This window comes from Frieseomelitta varia, unplaced genomic scaffold (genome assembly GCF_011392965.1).
Source record: "Frieseomelitta varia isolate USP_RPSP 00005682 unplaced genomic scaffold, Fvar_1.2 scaffold_940, whole genome shotgun sequence".
Classification (NCBI taxonomy): domain Eukaryota; kingdom Metazoa; phylum Arthropoda; class Insecta; order Hymenoptera; family Apidae; genus Frieseomelitta; species Frieseomelitta varia.
The window spans coordinates 385,988-405,006 of NW_025110746.1; the positions used below are offsets into that span (position 1 = coordinate 385,988).

General features: G+C 42.1%; 1 protein-coding gene across 2 annotated transcripts in view; it reads right to left on the reverse strand.

Annotated features, from left to right (window-relative positions):
* Positions 1-14,408: 14,408 nt before the first annotated feature.
* LOC122537934 (discoidin domain-containing receptor 2-like) overlaps positions 14,409-19,019 on the reverse strand; it is a 63,445-nt gene continuing 58,834 nt past the window's right edge. For both annotated transcript variants that reach the window (XM_043671600.1, XM_043671601.1), the window contains exons 6-9: positions 17,580-17,787; positions 16,882-17,433; positions 16,249-16,346; positions 14,409-15,432 (exon numbers count right to left, since the gene is read on the reverse strand). In XM_043671600.1, the coding sequence (XP_043527535.1) occupies positions 15,265-15,432; positions 16,249-16,346; positions 16,882-17,433; positions 17,580-17,787 (1,026 nt within the window). In that variant the 3' untranslated portion in view covers positions 14,409-15,264. The remainder of the gene's footprint in view (positions 15,433-16,248; positions 16,347-16,881; positions 17,434-17,579; positions 17,788-19,019) is intronic.

The window sequence follows — 19,019 nt, forward strand, 5'->3', positions numbered from 1 at the left end:
TTGTGTATCGCAGACATTCGCGCAAGTACCGCGTCGATAATCTTCAGGAAACAAGATGCGATAGTTCTTTGAAAAATTATTCGAAACTTGATTCAAAACTTTGAGATGCAAACTCAATTCTCCATATCCTTGTTATGAAATACAGTCAATTTTCTTTCCTATTTGATTCCTCATAAACTTCTAATAACTAATAACTACTGATTAATAATTTAAAACTGAGAAATGAAGATCAGCAGAACAGATATGAGTACCGTAACAGTAAAGCTATTACAGAATTCACTGAGAGCATAAATACATAACAGAAAAATAAATTTTCTCAAACACAATTCTTAACAAGAATAGTACAAACTTTATCCACCATTTTGTACAAATCCAACAACATGAAACGAGATTCCTCAACACTATAAATAATATTACTACAACATTCATTGTAACACACCATAGAAATATTCATCATTCTATTATATCCCACAATTAATATTCAAATACATAAATCGACAAAATTAACTATCCAAAAAAATTTACAAAAAAAACCTACGCATCAGGAGAAACGCCATACAGGGAGATTAGTCGTTCCACATTGTCCAGATACATGATCTACTAATACAAAATTCAAATTTGCAGAGAGAAAGACATACTGAATCTCGAGGAATTGTCACCCAAAAGTTTTAGAGAAAAAGTCAGTATCAGGAGAACTGCTTGAAGGGTGGTACTGTCGTCCTACCATCTCAATAGCCATATGCTCCTAATGATACAATATTCGAAATATCAACGAGATAGACATTCTAGCTTTCGAGACACTCCCGCTTGAAATTCTTTCGAGAGAGTCCTGAATTAGAAAGACAGACGTTCTGATTCTCTATATATTCCCGCTTGTAAATGTTTGTATCAGGAGGATCGCACGACGGGGTGTTTTACCGTGCAACCTCGAATATTGTATCAGGAGCATATGACAATCAAGGAAATGACACGAAAAGGAATCCGTCGAGTGGTTCACCTGATACAAACATTTATCAAAAGAAATACAAGCAGGAATACATAGAGAATCAGAAAGACAGTCCCGCTGAAATTTCGAATTTTGTATCAGGAGCATATGACCATCGAAGAGGTGGCACGATTAGGCAACGCCATAACCGGTGCTCCTGATATACAGGTATTTCGAATGAAATTCAAACGAGAACACCTCGAGAGCCAGAATGTGTTTCTCGCTGAAATTTCGGATTTCGTATCAGGAGCATATGACCATCGAAGAGGTGGCACGACAAGGCCGCCCCTCAAGCGGTGCTCCTGTTACATAGGTTTTTCGAAAGAAATTCAAGCGCGAATATATCGAGAGGCAGAATGTGTTTCTCGCTCTTATTTAGGATTTTATATCAGGAGCACATGACCATCGAAGAGGTGGCACGACAAGGCCCCGCTTTAAGCGATGCTCCTGAGAAATAGGTTTATCGAAAGAAATTCGATCAATGCTAACAATTCTTCACAAACACACGTAACTGCACCAATCACTGTGGACATCAACAAAGTCCGTCCCGCGGCTTCTCTCACTTCGCACAGCTGAGCGACAGATGCGATTCGTACCACCAAAATATGTAATCCAGAATCCTAACTCATACAGCACTCCACGCAGAATGGCGATGATTCTGCGCCAATGAGATTTAAATGCTACGCAAAGCAACCATGATAAGTTGAAATATGTTTCACACGACACCGTCTTCTATCCAACCCATCCAATCCGCAAGAATTGCGTCCGTGGTATGTCAAAGATTTGTCACCACGGTGAATTGCATTTTCTAGTAATAATGTGCTTTCTGAAGAATCTGTTGTCGCCATCTACTCACTTTATTATAACTGGATACGAAATCCGAAATTTCAGCGTGAAACACATTCTGGCTCTCGAGATATTTCCGCTTGAATTTCTTTCGAAAAACCTATGTATCAGGAGCACCGCTTGAGGCGGGGCTTTGTCGTGCCATCTCTTCGATTGTCATATGCTCCTGATACAAAATTCGAAATTTCAGCGATAAACATATTCTGGCTCTCAAGATATTCCTGCCATAAATTTTTTCGAAGTACCTATGAATCAGGAGCACCGCTTGAGGCGGGGCCTTGTCGTGCCACCTCCTCAATGATCATATTTCCCTGATACAAAATGCGAAATTTCAGCGAGATACAGTTTCTGGTTCTCGAGATATTCCCGCTTGAATTTCTTTCAAAAAATCTCTGTATCAGAAGAACTGTTGGAGGCGGGGCTTTGTCGCGCCACTTCTTAGGTGGTAATATGCTCCTGATACGAAATCCGAAATTTCAGCGTGAAACACATTCTGGCTCTCGAGATATTCCCGCTTGAATTTCTTTCGAAAAACCTATGTATCAGGAGCACCGCTTGAGGTGGGGCCTTGTCGTGCCACCGCTTCGGTGGTTATATGCTCCTGATACAAAATCCGAAATTTCAGCGAGAAACACATTCTGGCTCTCGAGATATTCCCTAAATTTTTTCGAAGTACCTATGTATCAAGAGCACTGCTTGAAGCCGGGGCCTTGTTGTGCCACCTCTTCAATGGACATATGCTCCTGATACAAAATCCAATATTTCAGCGTGAAACACATTCTGGCTCTCGATATATTCCCGCTTGAATTTCTTTCGAAAAACCTATGTATCAGGAGCACAACGGGAGGCTTTGTCGTTCCAGCTCTTCGATAAGTATGTGCTGCTAATACAAAGTGTGTATTTTCAGCGAAAAATATCTACTAGTTCTTGAAATATTCTTGTCTAAATATTTTTTCTAATCACATTTGAATCCGAAGTACTGCTGGCCAGACGTTTGTGTCCTGCCACTTTCTCGATCCTTAGGTTCTCCTGATGACAATGCTAATTTTCAGCGAGGAGTTTCTCCTACTTTTTGGAATATTGCTTATTGTATATTTTTTGGATATCATCTGTATTTAAAGAATTTTTTTAACATAATTTTCTTCTTTTGATGTATTTTATTTTGTTCGAGATATATTTTCATTCTGATATTTTTCGGAAATTTGTGTGCGTGTTTGTAATGTTAGAATATTGGCGATTTACGTAGAAAGCATAGCGTTGATACGGTTGATGTCATTTTCAAGTGATTTATCTAACTCTTGTCTAAAGACCCTATCATTCTGTTTGATATGTTTTTTCAATACACCGTTGTTTATAATGTAGGATGCGCTAGCAATGATTTTTGCCTTGTAGGTATTTCATATCCTGAAGCAGGAAGCGCGATCAATGTCCTGTCTATCCTATCTCTAGTCAATAGTGACACAAAGACGGTTGTGGTCCCATGCCTGGGATTCGACCGAGTAATTTCGGATGTGATGTAGCAACATTTTCGGCCTGGGGATGTATTTGCCTTTGCGCTGTGTTCGTTTCGTCAGAGACGCGTGATGGATGGGAAACAATAATGGCACCCGTTAGAGGGTTGCGCAGGAAACGCATTAACGGACTTACCTTTTCGTCATCGTCAGGTAAAGGAGCCGATTGTGGCTACCGACTGTTTCTGGAACCTGTTCCCGAATGCCAAAGAAACTCTTCCTACAGGGGTGGTTCGAATGAACCGGTCGTTGCGTTAATGTGGGCGTTGATGTAACGTCAATTTTACTTTCCTGTTCCATTAGGAGAACCTTTTATCGCTAAAGGTTATCGTGAAAAAATCATTTCCATTAAGTTATCGAAATATTTTTGCTAAGGTACAAAGTGAATAAGTGGAAGGGAATCACACGGTTGAAGTGAAATGAGATTTTACGCTTGAATTGTTGCGAAAGGAATCTTTATTAAAATATTTAATTGTTTACAAGAATTTACAGTAGATATAATAAGTATTAGAAAATTGAATATCTAGATCCTGAAATTAATATTAAACTTAAATATAAATAATCTAATTTCTAAAAGAACATGAAAGATGAAATGGATACAAATAAAAGATCATTAACAGCTTGAATATAGAAATATTAATCTTTATTAACATTAAAATACTAATCCTAGGTAATACTAGAATTATCGACGACCAAAGCATAAAATTACCATCAGAGAGACGTTAAAATAAATGTAACAGAAAATCTTTATAGTACAACAGGGTACACAAGCTTTTATTTATGTATTTTACAAAGGATCATTCATGTCTCCAAAAATATACTGTTTTATATTTATAAAATATTTAACAAAAATATTCAAATGGTTATTTTGACCATTTTGGTAGTTCTAATATTAATATTATCAGAAAGCATCTCACAATTTGACCGCAGTGTGAAGAAACAACCATACAATTCAATAACGTTGCGCATTACTCCTAAAAAAAAAAAGAAAAAAAAAGAAAGAAGGAAAGAAAAAAGAAGCAATGGACGAGGCTATCGTGGGCGAAGAAGCCAGCTGCGGAACCGCAATTATTACGATTTTCGGTAGCCGAGCGCTTGGAAACAGCATAATTATCCGGGCGCGGTGCTCGCCGAGAATTTATATCCGTCTCGGATAACGAATTAAGGAATAAAAGAAACGAGGGTTGGAACAAAGGGGGAGAGCGGCCGGGCAACGTTGTGCGGTTGCCGTGGCTTAAGGGAGGTAACGAGCACTAATAACCACGGGAATTAATTAACAGCCGGCCGTGGCAAAGGGGCAGCTACGGCGTGCAACTCGCGAGCGAATACATTCACCGCGAAAGAATACGTTTTGAACACGGCGGTGATTCGGCCCGTGCATCTTGCCCGCGTCTAGGATTTAAGACCGCCGTTGGTGGCCTGGCTAGAGATTCCTGAAGCGCTGGAAACGCTGAAAGAGAGCCTTGCTGGAAAAATAGACGAGTGAAGGTGCAAAGGGGCGGAAGGAACAGGAAGAACGAGAAAGAGAGAGAGAGAGAGAAAAAGAAAGAGAGTATATCGGACTCTCGGTCTTTGCGTTGAGTTGAGACTCGTGAAAGAAAATGCAGGAATGAAAAGAGGATCGCGCGAGGAGCAACGGAGAAACGGGAAATGGAGAACGAAATGGAGGAGAACGGACGATAGAGCGTGAAGCGGCTTGTCGGGGTCGAATTAAAGAGGAGCTTTTTCTCGGTGAAGAAAGTGCAGAGGAGAAGCAGGGAAGCGGCATTAAAAAAAAGCCGTCGTTTTAGCCATTAGAATGACAAATGATGTCGTTGACGATGCCAAATTAGCACGATGAAAGGACGACAGCCAGCATCCTCGGCGACGAATTGTTACGCGAAGCTACATCGGTTTCTGCTTGTAAAATCTCTGCCGAAGGATATACACCGTTTACGCGACCATGCGACTTCTCGTCGTTGTTGCTTTCATCTTTGTTACTGTCATTTTCTCTATTGAATCCGAATTTTTCGGAAGTGAACCCCCTTGGTATCTAAGAGACGAACTCTACGATTTTTGCTACAAATATCTCGAGTCGATAGAGCTTTTTGTAATGACAGTGTATATTTTTACAAAATGAGTTTTCACAGCATGTAAATGGAAAATGTTTCTGCTGAAGAATAAGAAATTACTTGGAATTACATTGAAATATAGTATAAAATGATACTCTGGTCTAATTTTCGTCTTTTGTTTAATCTCAGGCAACTAATGTATATGTATGTAATTATATATCTCAAACAGAAGTGGAAATATATTTATCTAAATACACATTAGTCATAAAAGGACATCTATTAAGATATTAACAGAAATAATAGATAATATTGATTAGTATAAATTTAAAAAATAATTAATTATATGCTGTTTGTTTCAGTATTAACTTGAACCATGCGAATCCAATTATTGCAAAAAGTAAAGAAGTATTCTTTTATTATAAAAGTAGAAATAATCTTTCAATCGAATTAAAACTGTCCAAATATTCATTAATATGTATTTTACCAAGACTTCTGTCCCTTGGACAACGCTTTCTAATTCCATACAGTACACAGAGAAATTGTAAAGTTATTGAAAATACAAAATCGTAAAGTTATTGAACTAACGAAATCGTTTATCAAAGTGATGAGATTATAAAGTTCGCGCTTCCGAACGATCAAACGCGAGACAGTATTCAAAGAGTGGTTAGACCGCTTTCGAACGCTCGTGTCCATTCATTAAGATCGAACAGCATTTATAGAAGCACGATCGGCGTTCAGCCAGCTGGTAGCCGGATTATCGTAGCATTACCTGGTAATTAGCTTTCAATGAGTCCACGCTTCATCGGCCGCGTCCCTTCCCCTTTCGTCTCGTTGATATCCCTCGTACCTTCGATGAAATCGATCCTAGCAACTCGATCGGATTTCCGGTGTTCGTTTCCTATAATTAATTTTCTAACGCGATTCCTCGCTTTAAATACGTGTACCTCAATGTGCGTTCGCCCGAACAATTTCCATCGGCAGGGATTTATCGTATCAGTGATCGCGTTCGACGTTCATAAGCAACAAACTTGTCGATAAAAAAATAAAGAGAGAATAATTCTAAACGGAAAGTACGAAGCTAGTTTGATACAGTACGAAAAAACATTTCGTTTTAAATGATGATCACGAAATTAACAAAGGAACATATTGAAAGACAAACAGATATTGTTTTTCAAAAGTAAACAGTAATTCGACGATGCATGATATAAGAGAAAACTTTCAAATCACTCTCAAGTATAAAAATTCGCGATACATATTATATATACCTGACAAAATGTTCTCGATCGAAGGCGGATATTTGAAAATTTTAAAATCCCCGAAATATAAAATACTGTTGCGTTTATTCGGAATATACGCGGAAAAATAAATTTATGACGATTTGAATTATTCAATTCGCGTGCACGAAAGATTTACTATGATTTAAATTTATATAACGATTGAGCGGCTTTTTCCTTTCTTTCCAATTGTACTATAATGTTCGCCAATTATTAATAAAGAATTTGCGCGATATATAAAAATATAATTAGCGTGTCTTTGACAAGTTACTGTCTTTACTTACCTCGATCTTCTGCATCGGCTGTTTTCTGTTTCGCTAGAAAACAGAGTACACGTTAACGGGACACGTTCAAAATTGAAGGAGAATGGGACGATGGATCCATAGATCAGGGATAAAACAAACTGGTCCATCGGGACATTTATAGACTCGATTTCGCTTCGCTAAAAGTTTTATTTCGTCCAACCCAGGACAGATAGTCTGGTCTGTATGCTTTTTCCACTGTCTGTATGCAACTGGAAGAGTGTCTGTGTATGTACGTGTGTCTGTGTATATGTGTATCTTCTTTCGTTACACGCCGGTGTTACCTCTTCGTGTACAATCGCGCGTGTGTTTTCTGTGTGTGTATGCACGCGTTACAACACCTCGTTACTCGTAGTTGTTTTTTTTCCCCCTACATTCGCAATTAGTACAATATAATTATGTATAGTTTTATTTTCGTCTATCTCGTTAGCATACAAAAGGATACAGGCACACAAATATCAAATATGCATCCGGTACTCGTTATTACTATTGATCAATTATAATTACACTCACAGTGGTATCTTTTATTTATTTATTTATTTATTTACTTATTATTATTACTATTTTTTTACCTTTTCGTCGTTATTATTATTTCCATCTTGCATACATTCACGCGTACGCACGCATCCTTCGTATGTAAATTCTCACGCTTTCCCACCCTCTCACACGTTGCACGCTATATGTTACAGTTATATACAAAATGGTCGCTTCCCGCGCCTCTCTGCGGGCTTATTTATAATACGTTTACACATATCATGTATAAATTACAATCGCTATGTACATTGAGAGATAATGCGGCGCGTATTTTAATAATTTCGGGCGAGAACGTTTCCTGAACCGTTGTCGTCCTTGTTAAACCTATGATATTAATAAACCGATCGTCGTTGTTTTCCGTCATCCTCGTACCTGCTTGTCGCATGTTGTGCCCTACGCGTCCGAACATCGTTCGTCTTTTGCGCGATCGATTCTCGATGCGACGAGTCAACGCGACAACCTATCGCGCCAGCACTTACGATATTTTATTTAAGACGTTGTTCTGCTACTACGCGGACAAACGGGCGATCATCCGAACGAGATAGTGTTACATTTGAGCAAGAAATGCACCGAGATCGACGCCACAGCTAAACTTTCTTCAACCGTAATTTGCTACATTAATGTTCCTCTCGTGCAACATCTAACACACAGTGGCGAAGGCAAAGCGAACGAAAACTCCCGAAATTTAGAATGTAAACCATATTCATAGTCAGATCTTTTAGAATTCCTAATCATTAAGTCTTACGACAGGGTAGTCTGATTGTGAGAGAAATTGCACAGATCCTAACATTTTTGCAATTGGTGTCACGCATACGTGACTCTGATTGCCCAAATATTAACGTAATCATAAAATAACAATGCTCGAGGAGAGTTAAAGGGACAATCATTTTCGTCCCAAATTACTTGCATGTTTCGTCACACCGTCCAAGGATTAGCACGAAACGACGGCGTTGCGTCTGACTACCGGCGTCTGAATTCACTGAACACGCCAATGTCTTCGACGCGTAAATTCCGGCTGATCCTCAAGTATTCATTACAACTTTCGTCGATCATTTAACGACATTCTGATGTGCATGGTGCGCACAATCGCCCCACAGGGCTCGATCAAACGTTTCCACTTGTCCCGTATATTTTTTTTAATTCACCGTCGCGAGGCTCGCGAGCGCACACGCACTTCCACGTCTTGGGAATGAAAGATGGGACAGTTTTTTCCCCTCTTGGCCGTCACTATCGGCGAACTTCTTCCTCTCCCCCATCCCATCGAAAAAAAGGATGGAAAAAGGGTTGTAACGACAGATTTATGCGCGACAGTTTCCTCGCTCGCCTCGCTGCAATTCTCTCTCTGTTTCTTTCTTTCTCTTTCTTTCCGTCCCTGTAGTATCCGCGTCTCTTCCACATCGTGCGTAGCGATGCAGAACCGATCGCGTCGATATCTCGAACGATATCGCCGAACCGTGTTTTCGCGTATCGTCGTACATCGACGTTACATAAAGATAAAACAAAACAGGAAAAAAAGGAGTTCATGAACAGGCGCGCCACAGGAAACGGAAGTCGCGACGGAGTATGGTAATCGTTGCGTCGAACGCTGCGTATCAAGAGTCGTAGATCGAACTAGGAGGTCGCGAAGATTCTTGGTCGACGTTAGTACGTAACGACAAGGTGCGTTGATAAAGGGCTCGATCCTTCTTTCATACGGGGATCTTCTGTTACGAAGCATTCTCTCCCCCCCCCCCCTCCCTTCTATCTTTATCTCTCCGAAGCCACTCTAACGTGGAAATCGTTCTTTCTGTTGGAAGGAAAACTGGCTGGCAGTGAGTGCAACGATGAGAAGGAGCACGCTCTCGATTCGCCTCCTCTCTAGAAAATGGGCACGAAATTTAAATAACTACCGGGTAGTTTAATGACGAACGACTCGGAGCGATGGCAGAGTCCTTCGTAACTCACCCCGTTTGCGTTGTCTCGCGGTTATTACGATTTCGCGAAGAACTATCGCTTCCTGAGATGTAAAATCGCGGCGAGTAAATCCCCGTTGAGGATAAAATGGATCGCCCTCCACCCTGCACCCCGAGCAGAGAGGCACATAGCGACGTGTCTGTGCGTAAAGTTGAATAAAACTCGCGCGAATAAGGCCGAATAAGGCCAGCGTGAGAAGAGAGAGAGAGAGAGAGAGAGAGAGAGAGAGCTCTTGCAGCGACGATTTAGAACGAGCGTGCGATATCGCGACGATCTCGGTGCACACTCGGCGCACCGGTTGTCATTGACGTGTCGGCAGCATGCAGCTCCGGCTGCACAAAGGAACCATAAAGTATCCTAAGAAGTACGCTCCGAGCAGGCACGAAAGTACCGTCCTTCGTCATCTTTATCTTCCTCTTCGTATCCGAGAGAAGAGGGAGGGAGCGTGCACCATCTTTAACGATCTTCTCTCATTCTTTTTCTTTTTCTCCTCCTATTCCTCTACACCCTTTCTGTCCTTTCTATCATCTCTCTTTTTCTCTCTCTGTCTCTCTCTCTCTCTCTCTCTCTCTCTATTATCGAATCCCTAAGAACTCTTCGAATTCTCTCACACTTCCACCTTTGACCGGTTATTGATTTAATTCTTACTTAACGTATAGCCTGCGCGTGAACGTCGCTCCTCCCCTCTCCCTCCTACTCTTTTTTTTTATCGTCTGTGCACGCTTTAAGATAAATTGACGATTATTGCCAGAAGCGGGGACTTGCCTAGGTACTAGAAGTGCAGGAAGTTCAAGGTACTTAATGCTCGGTGCCGAGGTTATTGCAGAAGTTCGGTGAAAAATTGCGGCCGGCGCGATAAGGATCTCCGCGTTCTCCCTTTTCCTCCCCCGATCGCGCTCGCTTAACGTTGTCAACGGAAGCTCGAAACGGAGCGTTGAACGCGACGCGATGGAACATCCGGCGGTACGCGCGATACCGGAAACCACGCGTCCGCAGTTTCTCGCGATCGTCGCGACTCCGGACGAAGGACCGAGAAAGAAGGAACACGAGGCGAATGTTCCTCCCTTTCTCTGTCTCTCTCTCTCTCTCTCTCTCTCTCTCTCTCTCTCTCTCTCTCTCTCTTTCGTCCGGTCCGCCGTTGAATTATTACGACAACGTCGAAAACGATAACGCTTGTACACTCGCTTGTTCAGAAGTTCGCGCCCCGTTTCTTTTCTTTTCTTTTTTTAATAAATCTCGTCATACATTTTTTTTCTTTTTTTTTTTTGAAAAATACAAATATTGTAATTGTAAGTTTTGCTTCTTACGTGATATGCCATTTTCCATTAGTACAAAGGATAATGTACCGATCATTTTTAATCAACCGCTGTTCGCGGTTATATTCTACCTCCTCATGTTGATCGTGACGAGTTATCATAGTTACAAATCTATAATTTCGATGCTTGAAGATATTAATGTGTAAATAAAGTATTTATTTTATTTATTTAAGAAAGTTGTTGTTCGAATTTCGAAATTTTCCAAACTTTCGGACAACCGGGTGTACTTCTGTTTTCGCGATTTGTTTCGTTTTTTTTTCGATCGTTCCGATAAAACGGCGCAAAGGTAGAGGTGAACGAAAACAACAGGTAGAAAGAACAGAAAACGACGATTATTATTGCGAGCAAGTTATTTGCACAGTGCCCTTCCCCATCCCCTCTCCCCTCCCTCTAACTTAAGGCGCTTGAAAGGTGTCTATACGTAAATGTTGTGTGTGTGTGTGTGTGTGGCTGTAAATGTACGTGTCACGAGGTCCCTAACGGTTATATTTACACTCGAAGCACTCGAAGCTGTCACTCTTACGGTTTACCTTTAACATTCTATGGTGGCGACGATTAAACACTAACTATACATAGGTAGGTTTCCGATCGTTGTTAGATGCTACGCGCATGTGTGTATCCCTCCCCCGTTCGCTGAGGGAACGAGAACGCCGTTCCAATAAGGGGAATTCTTCGTCGAATCTTTCGTTTGAGAAACGATCTCCGCGCGAAACGTTCGTTCCCTCGTGTGTATAACGAGTAAAAGACTCGAGGTGTAAATCAAAAATATACTTTGCAAGCGTTCTGCACGTAAACTTGCTTTCGAGAATCGTTTGTGTAACAAAAGAGAACAGCATAGCATCGAGAGAGAGAGAGAGAGAGAGAGAGAGAGAGAGAGAGGGAGGGAGCGGGGAGATAGATATTCACCGAAGAGCCTGCTCGTGAAAGTTCGCGTGAACGCGCGAGATTCGTCAAAGTGTGCCACTATCGTTCACGTCCCGCGGCTGCCTTCGTCGTCCCGTTCTCTTCCAACCTTTACTATTATAGCATTAGTTTCCTTAATATATCACAATGTGGTCGGTTCTCTCCATGCTCGCGTTTAAATCACGTCTACCTATTTACCATTGTTTCTCGCATCGTTCTCCTCCGCGTTTATTCTCTCGTTCACCTTGTTTCTTCTTCTTCTTTTTTTTTCTTTTTCTTACGCACGCAATGTATTTAATTATTGTTGTCTCATCCCTGTATTGTCGATTCCTTACGTCGGTTAAACCCCTCGATTTTTATTTCCTCGTTGCATGAAGGCGATGTCGGTAGTGATAGAGAAATAAAGTCGGGCTTATGCAATATACATATATATATATATAATATATCGTTACCATACGCTTGAAATCCGCCGACGCGCGAACAATTACGCATTACCTTTGTTGTATTTATATATCTATTTATATATATATATGTATAATTTCTTTTCTTCTTGTTTCTTCCCTCGCACATGTACGTTATACAAATACGTGTAATACGTATGTATATAAATTAAAAGATTCGTTTACGGAGCGCTATATGCTGCGATAATAAATAACACGACGAGACACGTACATGCGGACGCGCGTGCGCACGTGTATTACAGCATAGTCGGGATATATTCTCGATTATTTATTTGACGTCAGTCTTGTGTGAGGCGGGATCGAAGCTCGCTAACGTTCCCTTTTTTTCCAACAAATCTTTTATTCCTCCCCATCACCCATCCTGTGACTCTCCCACGTGACTATCGCCACCGTTTTCCATTCGATATCATCGCATCGATCTTCAACCCGTGCTCGATCCCCCATCCGTTTTTAGCCTCGCTCCCTTGTTCATGCCACGACAATGCCTGACGTTGCATCGTCGAGCCACGCGGATCGCGTATTCCAAACCGACCAATTAACCGGCGATTAATTATCGGGTCGCGAGTAGAAGTCGCGCCTACGTAAAGTATGTACATATTTCTCCCCTGCCGGGATAAAACGAATGAGAGGAGAGAACAGAAGGAAAGGGCCGATCGGTAGCGATTTCTTCCTTCGACCAGCAATTCCTTTCTTTCCCTTTTTTTTCCCCCCTCGCTCTTTCGTTTTATCGTTTGCCTAGCCACGGGGTGGATCGATAGCGAGCTCGATCCGGTTGCACATGCGCGCCAAACAGACGAAACCATTGAACACGCGACTCCTTCTGGAAATCCGCTCGGCCGAGTCGCGCCACGGTTGCGTCGTCGTTTCGGATACGCGCGCCTCCCGCTGAAAACGCCCTAACGAAGCTCGCCCGGAACGGCTCGCGCTTTTCACCGGCGCGGAAGAAACGCTGGAAACACGGCGAAAGTTGTACTTTTTTCCCTTCTCTTCCTCTTGCCTTCCTCTGCTCGCAACTCTCCCGAACCTTCGCAACTCGCCGCGGAGTTTGGAATTCCAGGGGGAGGACGGTTGCGGGCGATAACTTTCTCGCGCGCGTTTCGGGAGAAACGAAAGAAAAGTACGGCGAACGACGACCTGCGAAGCGCGTTTCGAGGCAACGTGCGAGATCCGCGAAATCGAAGCCTCGTCGATTTAATAGTCCGGGGGAACGTCGGTGAAAAAATCACGTTCGCAGAGGAACGACGATGAACCTGATCTGGGAAATATTTGAGTGAACATTTTTACGAAAGCGTCCGCCCGCGATTTCATTGATTCTTTTCAACGCGTTGTCAAGCTCATTGACTCGAGCAGCGTCGCGAAGAATTTCGAGCGTCGTTTATTGAAAAATTTGTTCGAAACGAATTTCTGATTCGATTAATATTAGATTCGGGTAGGGCTAGGTTTCCTTTCGAGATGGAGAATTTCGTTCTGCAATGTCGAAATTAATATGCGCAGAATCTTGTCGTACAACTTGCGAGTCGCGAAATTTCAACAAAAGAACTACACTGTGTGGCCAATTGCAAGAAATTTGATTGAATACAAATGACCCTTTTGAATACAAAATTATGTATAATTCAATTTATTTATAATTTATAATTAAACATAGTAGCAAATAATTATGTTCATATTGCATTATTGAATATTGAATTATAATTACATTAAAAATAATTATAATATAATGTATAATTATTTATAATTGAATTTTTCAATGAGCGACAATCCTCGCGACTAAAGTCGATTAAAATCTTCGCGACATTACTCACCCCAACAACAAATTAAAGAATTGTCGAAATTAGGAGTGGGATATTTTTGTGTATAATATTCAACAAATACATCGTTGAGATTCTAGTCAATTTCGCGTCGATTACAGCGATCGCGAACGTGCGAGCAGTTTTTTTTTTCTCGAACAGTTTCCAGAAGCTGAATTTCCAGAGAGGAGTCTCTCGGCAGTTCGCTGCCGTTAAACTGATATGCCAATTGTAGTTACAACTCCGGTTACGCAATGCATCTACCTGCACGCTGCAAGTAGGTTAAGTCCCCTTGAAGCGCGACACTCGAGGTATTACGCCTCTACTCTACGGAAAGTGCGCGAATGGCAGTGCTCGTTCGAGAGAAAGATTTCCATGAGATCGAGACCACGGTTCGAGTAGCTGCGTTCGAACCGTAGACGATTTTTTACCCGATTTTCCAATCGTATTTCTCCCTTTTTCTTTTCTCCTTTTTTTTTTTTTTCCTCTTTAATTGGACCGCTCGAGAGTTGTGGCGCGAACAAAAAAAAGAAAAAAAAAAATCTTTGCCTCGGTTGCGCTCAAACTCGATCTCTCATCGTCTCCTCTTCCACGTCTTCTTCTTCCGCTTCGTTTCGACGCTTCATGGCGCCCCAATTTTTCACTAAGTCTTCATGTCTGAGCACTTGCCTCTCTCTTTCGGATCGAGCGATTTTCCAGTATTGAATTTTTGAAGATGAAACGTATGTATGCGGTACGAGTCTCTCAGAATGCAAACTGATCAATTCTGTCTTACGTAAAGTCCTCAATCCTGTTGTTCTTCTAGAGTCTACGTGACTCGAAATGGATATTATGGTTCAACAAGCAGGTTATTAAAATACATACAATTTTCAAACATTTCGTTTCAATATTTCACATATATCCCGCCATTTATTTCCTTAAATGAGATACCGTAGAAAAGGAGAAACGCTTGGAAAGATACAAGTAGAAGAACAACAAGATTAATTTCGTTACTCGTTTGAACACCATTTATATTGAACGTTTCAATTATTAGAGCTTCGTTTGTTACAGGAGGCAGTGTAAATGACTACGCATAAACTTTCGAAAATAATACTCATAGAAGTTTACAAAATTGATCAGCATGGTGCTCCAAATGATTCACGTAATCGTCGCGACGTGAGATTCGTAAAGTGGAAGATCGAAAATAGGTTTGATGTACACAGTAATAGCGAACGAGGGATCTATGGATGCTGAAGACTTTGGATCAATCGGTCGATCTCTCAAGAGGTGGAGCACGAAATGCTGTGTCGTACCTTGGATCCAGCGGCGTGCCGCGTACATTCCAGAGGATGAAGCTTGTCCTTACCCGTATCTGTGCAAGGAGTGTTCGCGGCGCTTGCTTCCTCTGCGCTCGCGCTCGCAAACTGGCTCCGGGCTCGGCGGGTTCGAGTACGTCAGATTACTGGAGCCTCGTGGGGGCGGCGCGCTCATCGGGGGCGGTGGTGGTGGGAAAAAGCTCTGCAAGCACGCCTAATGCAACAAAGGATTAAAAAGAATCGAACGTGTCTCTTGGAATTTTTGTCACGTGTACTACATTTTAAATAAATGAAGTGTACATTGATCTCAATATGCTCCTACCGTAATATCTGTCCAATTGACGAAAGAAAGTGATCGTACTCTCGTAAAGCATAACTTTGGAGAATACGATATTTTTCACAGTAAACACGCTGAAAAGTCGAAGAGGAGCAGGAGCTTTCAAGAGCCTTTTGTTTCGAGTAGATATCTCAAATGGTTGCTGAGATACGGGACTTGAAAGTTTACCGTGCGAGATGCACCGGGGATATGAATGACAACCGAGATTCTTGGAATAGACTTGACCTACTTCTATTCCTAGTGACGCGCACGTCGCGAGTAGTACTGTTGGGAAAAAGTCAGCCGCGCGCGTGTGTCACTGACCAGCGTGCAGGTGTTCCGAGCTGGGACAGGTCGGGGAAAAAAAACACACGGTGCGAGACACGAATAGTTAAGTACAGAAAATTACGGTTCGCTTCGAACGGCGATATCTCGGCAACGAGAAGCGATATCGAGAGGAAACGAACGGCACCTCAAAGAGTATGATTTGACGCGCTTCGAAGGTGTTGGTCTTGATATTCTATTCGCGTTGCACGATGGTCTATTGTCTCGCGAAGGAGATTATATAGTTGACGTTACAGCATCGATCTAAGTCATCGTTAGATTATTCTGATAGTAGTTATTGTTTATAGTAAATGATTGCAGGTGGTAGTTTAGTGATATTCTTGAAAGTTCGACGTGTTTAGGTGAATTTTTGTCGAGCAAAATCCTTACCTTCGCGCTACCCCTCGATGATGACTTGGAGAACACGCTGTCCTGATCGCTGCTCACGCTAGGCACGGGCATCGGCACTGCATAGTCGTAGGTGGCATCTGCGAACAGAGAGATTGAACTTTGAAATATTCGAAGGCTCGAGCACTCGGTTGCTTCGAACTTGAAAGATTGGAATATCCTGAAATCTAAATTCTTCGAAGAGCACTTGAAAACTTGAAGATTCGAAAATTAGAATAATCGAAAGCTAGGGGCTCAGAAATTTAGAAACCTAGAAACCATGGGAATTCGGCTGAATACTTGGACTTTCAAAAATTCGGTAATTAAAAGAATTAAAGATTTTTAGATAATTAAATCTTTAATATTTGCAAGACTCAAAAGAAGAGATTAAAACAAGAGATTAGAAATTAGATTTGGATCATTAAATATTTAATATTTATAAGAATTTGAAAACTTGGAAATTGGAAATTTGAAAATTCAGAAGTTGGGAATTTCTAATATTCGACAAGCTAAGGGTCTACGGACTTCAATCAAAATTTTTACGTTAATCCTCTAAAAAGGATGCTTTTTTCTTACTTCTCGCAACCTATGAAAATCTCAAGATACATCACTTACGAAGTGACTGCGGACACTTACCAGACTGCTCGACGTTGTCGTGGAGGTCCTTGTTGTCTATAACAACGGTGCTGTATCCGTAGTAAGCGGCGTGAGGCGGTTCTCGGTGCTTGTTCTCGTAGAAGGGTTCCTGATACTCGTCCAGCCTGACGTCACCGAGCAAGCGATCGTTCAAGTCGCGGGGCAGCGTCGTCAGTTTTGTTCCGGCGTACCGGTCGTCGAGTTCCTCCACTCTGTACGTCATCAACGACGGATCCTTTTCCGTGGTCCCATACGCGGATTCCGGCGACAGGTGTTGATGATTGCTTGACGGGATCGCACTCTTCGTTCCGAGAGGACTCGCAAAGTTCTTGCGTTGCCTGTGTCGCGTGACGATCAAGAAAATCGCGACAGCGAGTAACAGGATCACCGCGGTCAGGACACCGATGATCACGGCCATGTACGTCGGATCGTCTTGCTTCACCACTGGAACCTCAGCTTGCAGAGGATTGTCACGTGCTGAGATTCGATCCCTCAGTCTCGGGACTTCCGTCGTAGTCGGCGATTCAGGTGTGAAGTTTCCATGAGCGATATCTATAACAAACGACAACAGTGCTTCTTTCGTGATCTCGAAAGATTAATTAACTATTAACTGTTAATTGTTACTTGCAAGTCTCACGGCGAAAGAACATTTATGGATTGATCGATTAACAAATTTGATCATTGCGAGCGGTAATTACCAGAATCGAAAGTGATCTCGCTGATCATGATCCACCGCGAGGCGAAGCCGAACCTCAGTTTAACGAACTTGCCAATCCGATGGTGCAGCTTGATTGAGATGTTTCTCGAATGCTCGAATATCCTGTCCTCCATGTACGAGTACACGATCGGATCCCCCGTGTAATATCTACCACCGACGCTGAACATTATACTGGCCTCCGAGAACACCTGTGACATGGCAGAAGAACATTTCTCAAGTTTTCAGATTTTTAGAATTAAACGATGTAATTTCGAACAAATATTTTTGAGCGATATAATTATGTGTTACGACTTACGATCATTTTCGTAATCGTTCGATTGCTCCTTGTACTCAACAAAATACAATGGAAAGTAAAAAAATCCGCGCTTGATGCTAATCTTAATTTTTTGCGTTGGAATGAAGTGCCACGCACGTCCCAAATTGCAACATTTTCTCAGTATTAAATATATTTAAATGTAACCCAGACAAAACAAATGACAAGTTTATTCTTATACTTCTTAATAATTTCTATCCAGTGATATCATACCGACGAGTTCAAAAGAGAAAGAAAGCGACAAATTATTGTACACGGTTCGGTCACTCGTTATGGTCCGCGAACAAGTTGCCAGCGCAAGGGGTAAAATAAACAACAAATCGTGCTTACGTATTTGCCCGTAAGAACGGCGATAATAAACGAATCTTCCGTATCTAATGAAAGCTCTGGAGGAAGACTTACTTAATGTTTCAGTGGAAGCATCGTTCACGGGGCTCGGTACAACAGGTATATACTCGTAAACCGCGTTGCCCGGAAAATATGCAACAATAAAACCAGGCGGCGGCAGAGGTTGCGCCGGATGGTAAAACGAAGGCTCTCATCGTGCGCGTTAAATATGACGTAGTGGCTAATATTCAACATTAATTGTATGTATAAATCAGCGTCTTGAGTCGAGCAAGCCCCGGGAGGAACGCTGGCCTGCTGCACGCCGTTCCTGGATGCTAATATATCTCCGCGATTCCTCCCGCGCGAGCACACACTCGGCGTATTTATTGCGGATATAACGAGCAACTTTATAGAGGCAACACTCGGTTGACATCGACGACTTCGATAATTGTGAACGTAACCGTGGCCTACGTGTACGCTTCGTACGCCACTCGGAAGAACGGAGACGCGTGGAATGCTAATTCCACTCTGGGAAAGCGTAAGATAGTTGCACGAGTAGGAAACCTGTGGCGGTAGAAACAGGTAGCACGAACGAAGGATAGGAAGAGACAGAGAAAGCTAGATAGAGAGAGAGAGAGAGAGAGAGAGAGAGAGAGAGAGAACGGGGGAGGAAGAAGAACAGAGTAAAGACGAGGAGAACGGCGTGAGAGGCTTGGAAATGGAGATTACAAAGCTGAGATTATCTAACTCTCTTAGCTCCCCGAACGCAACGACGATGCG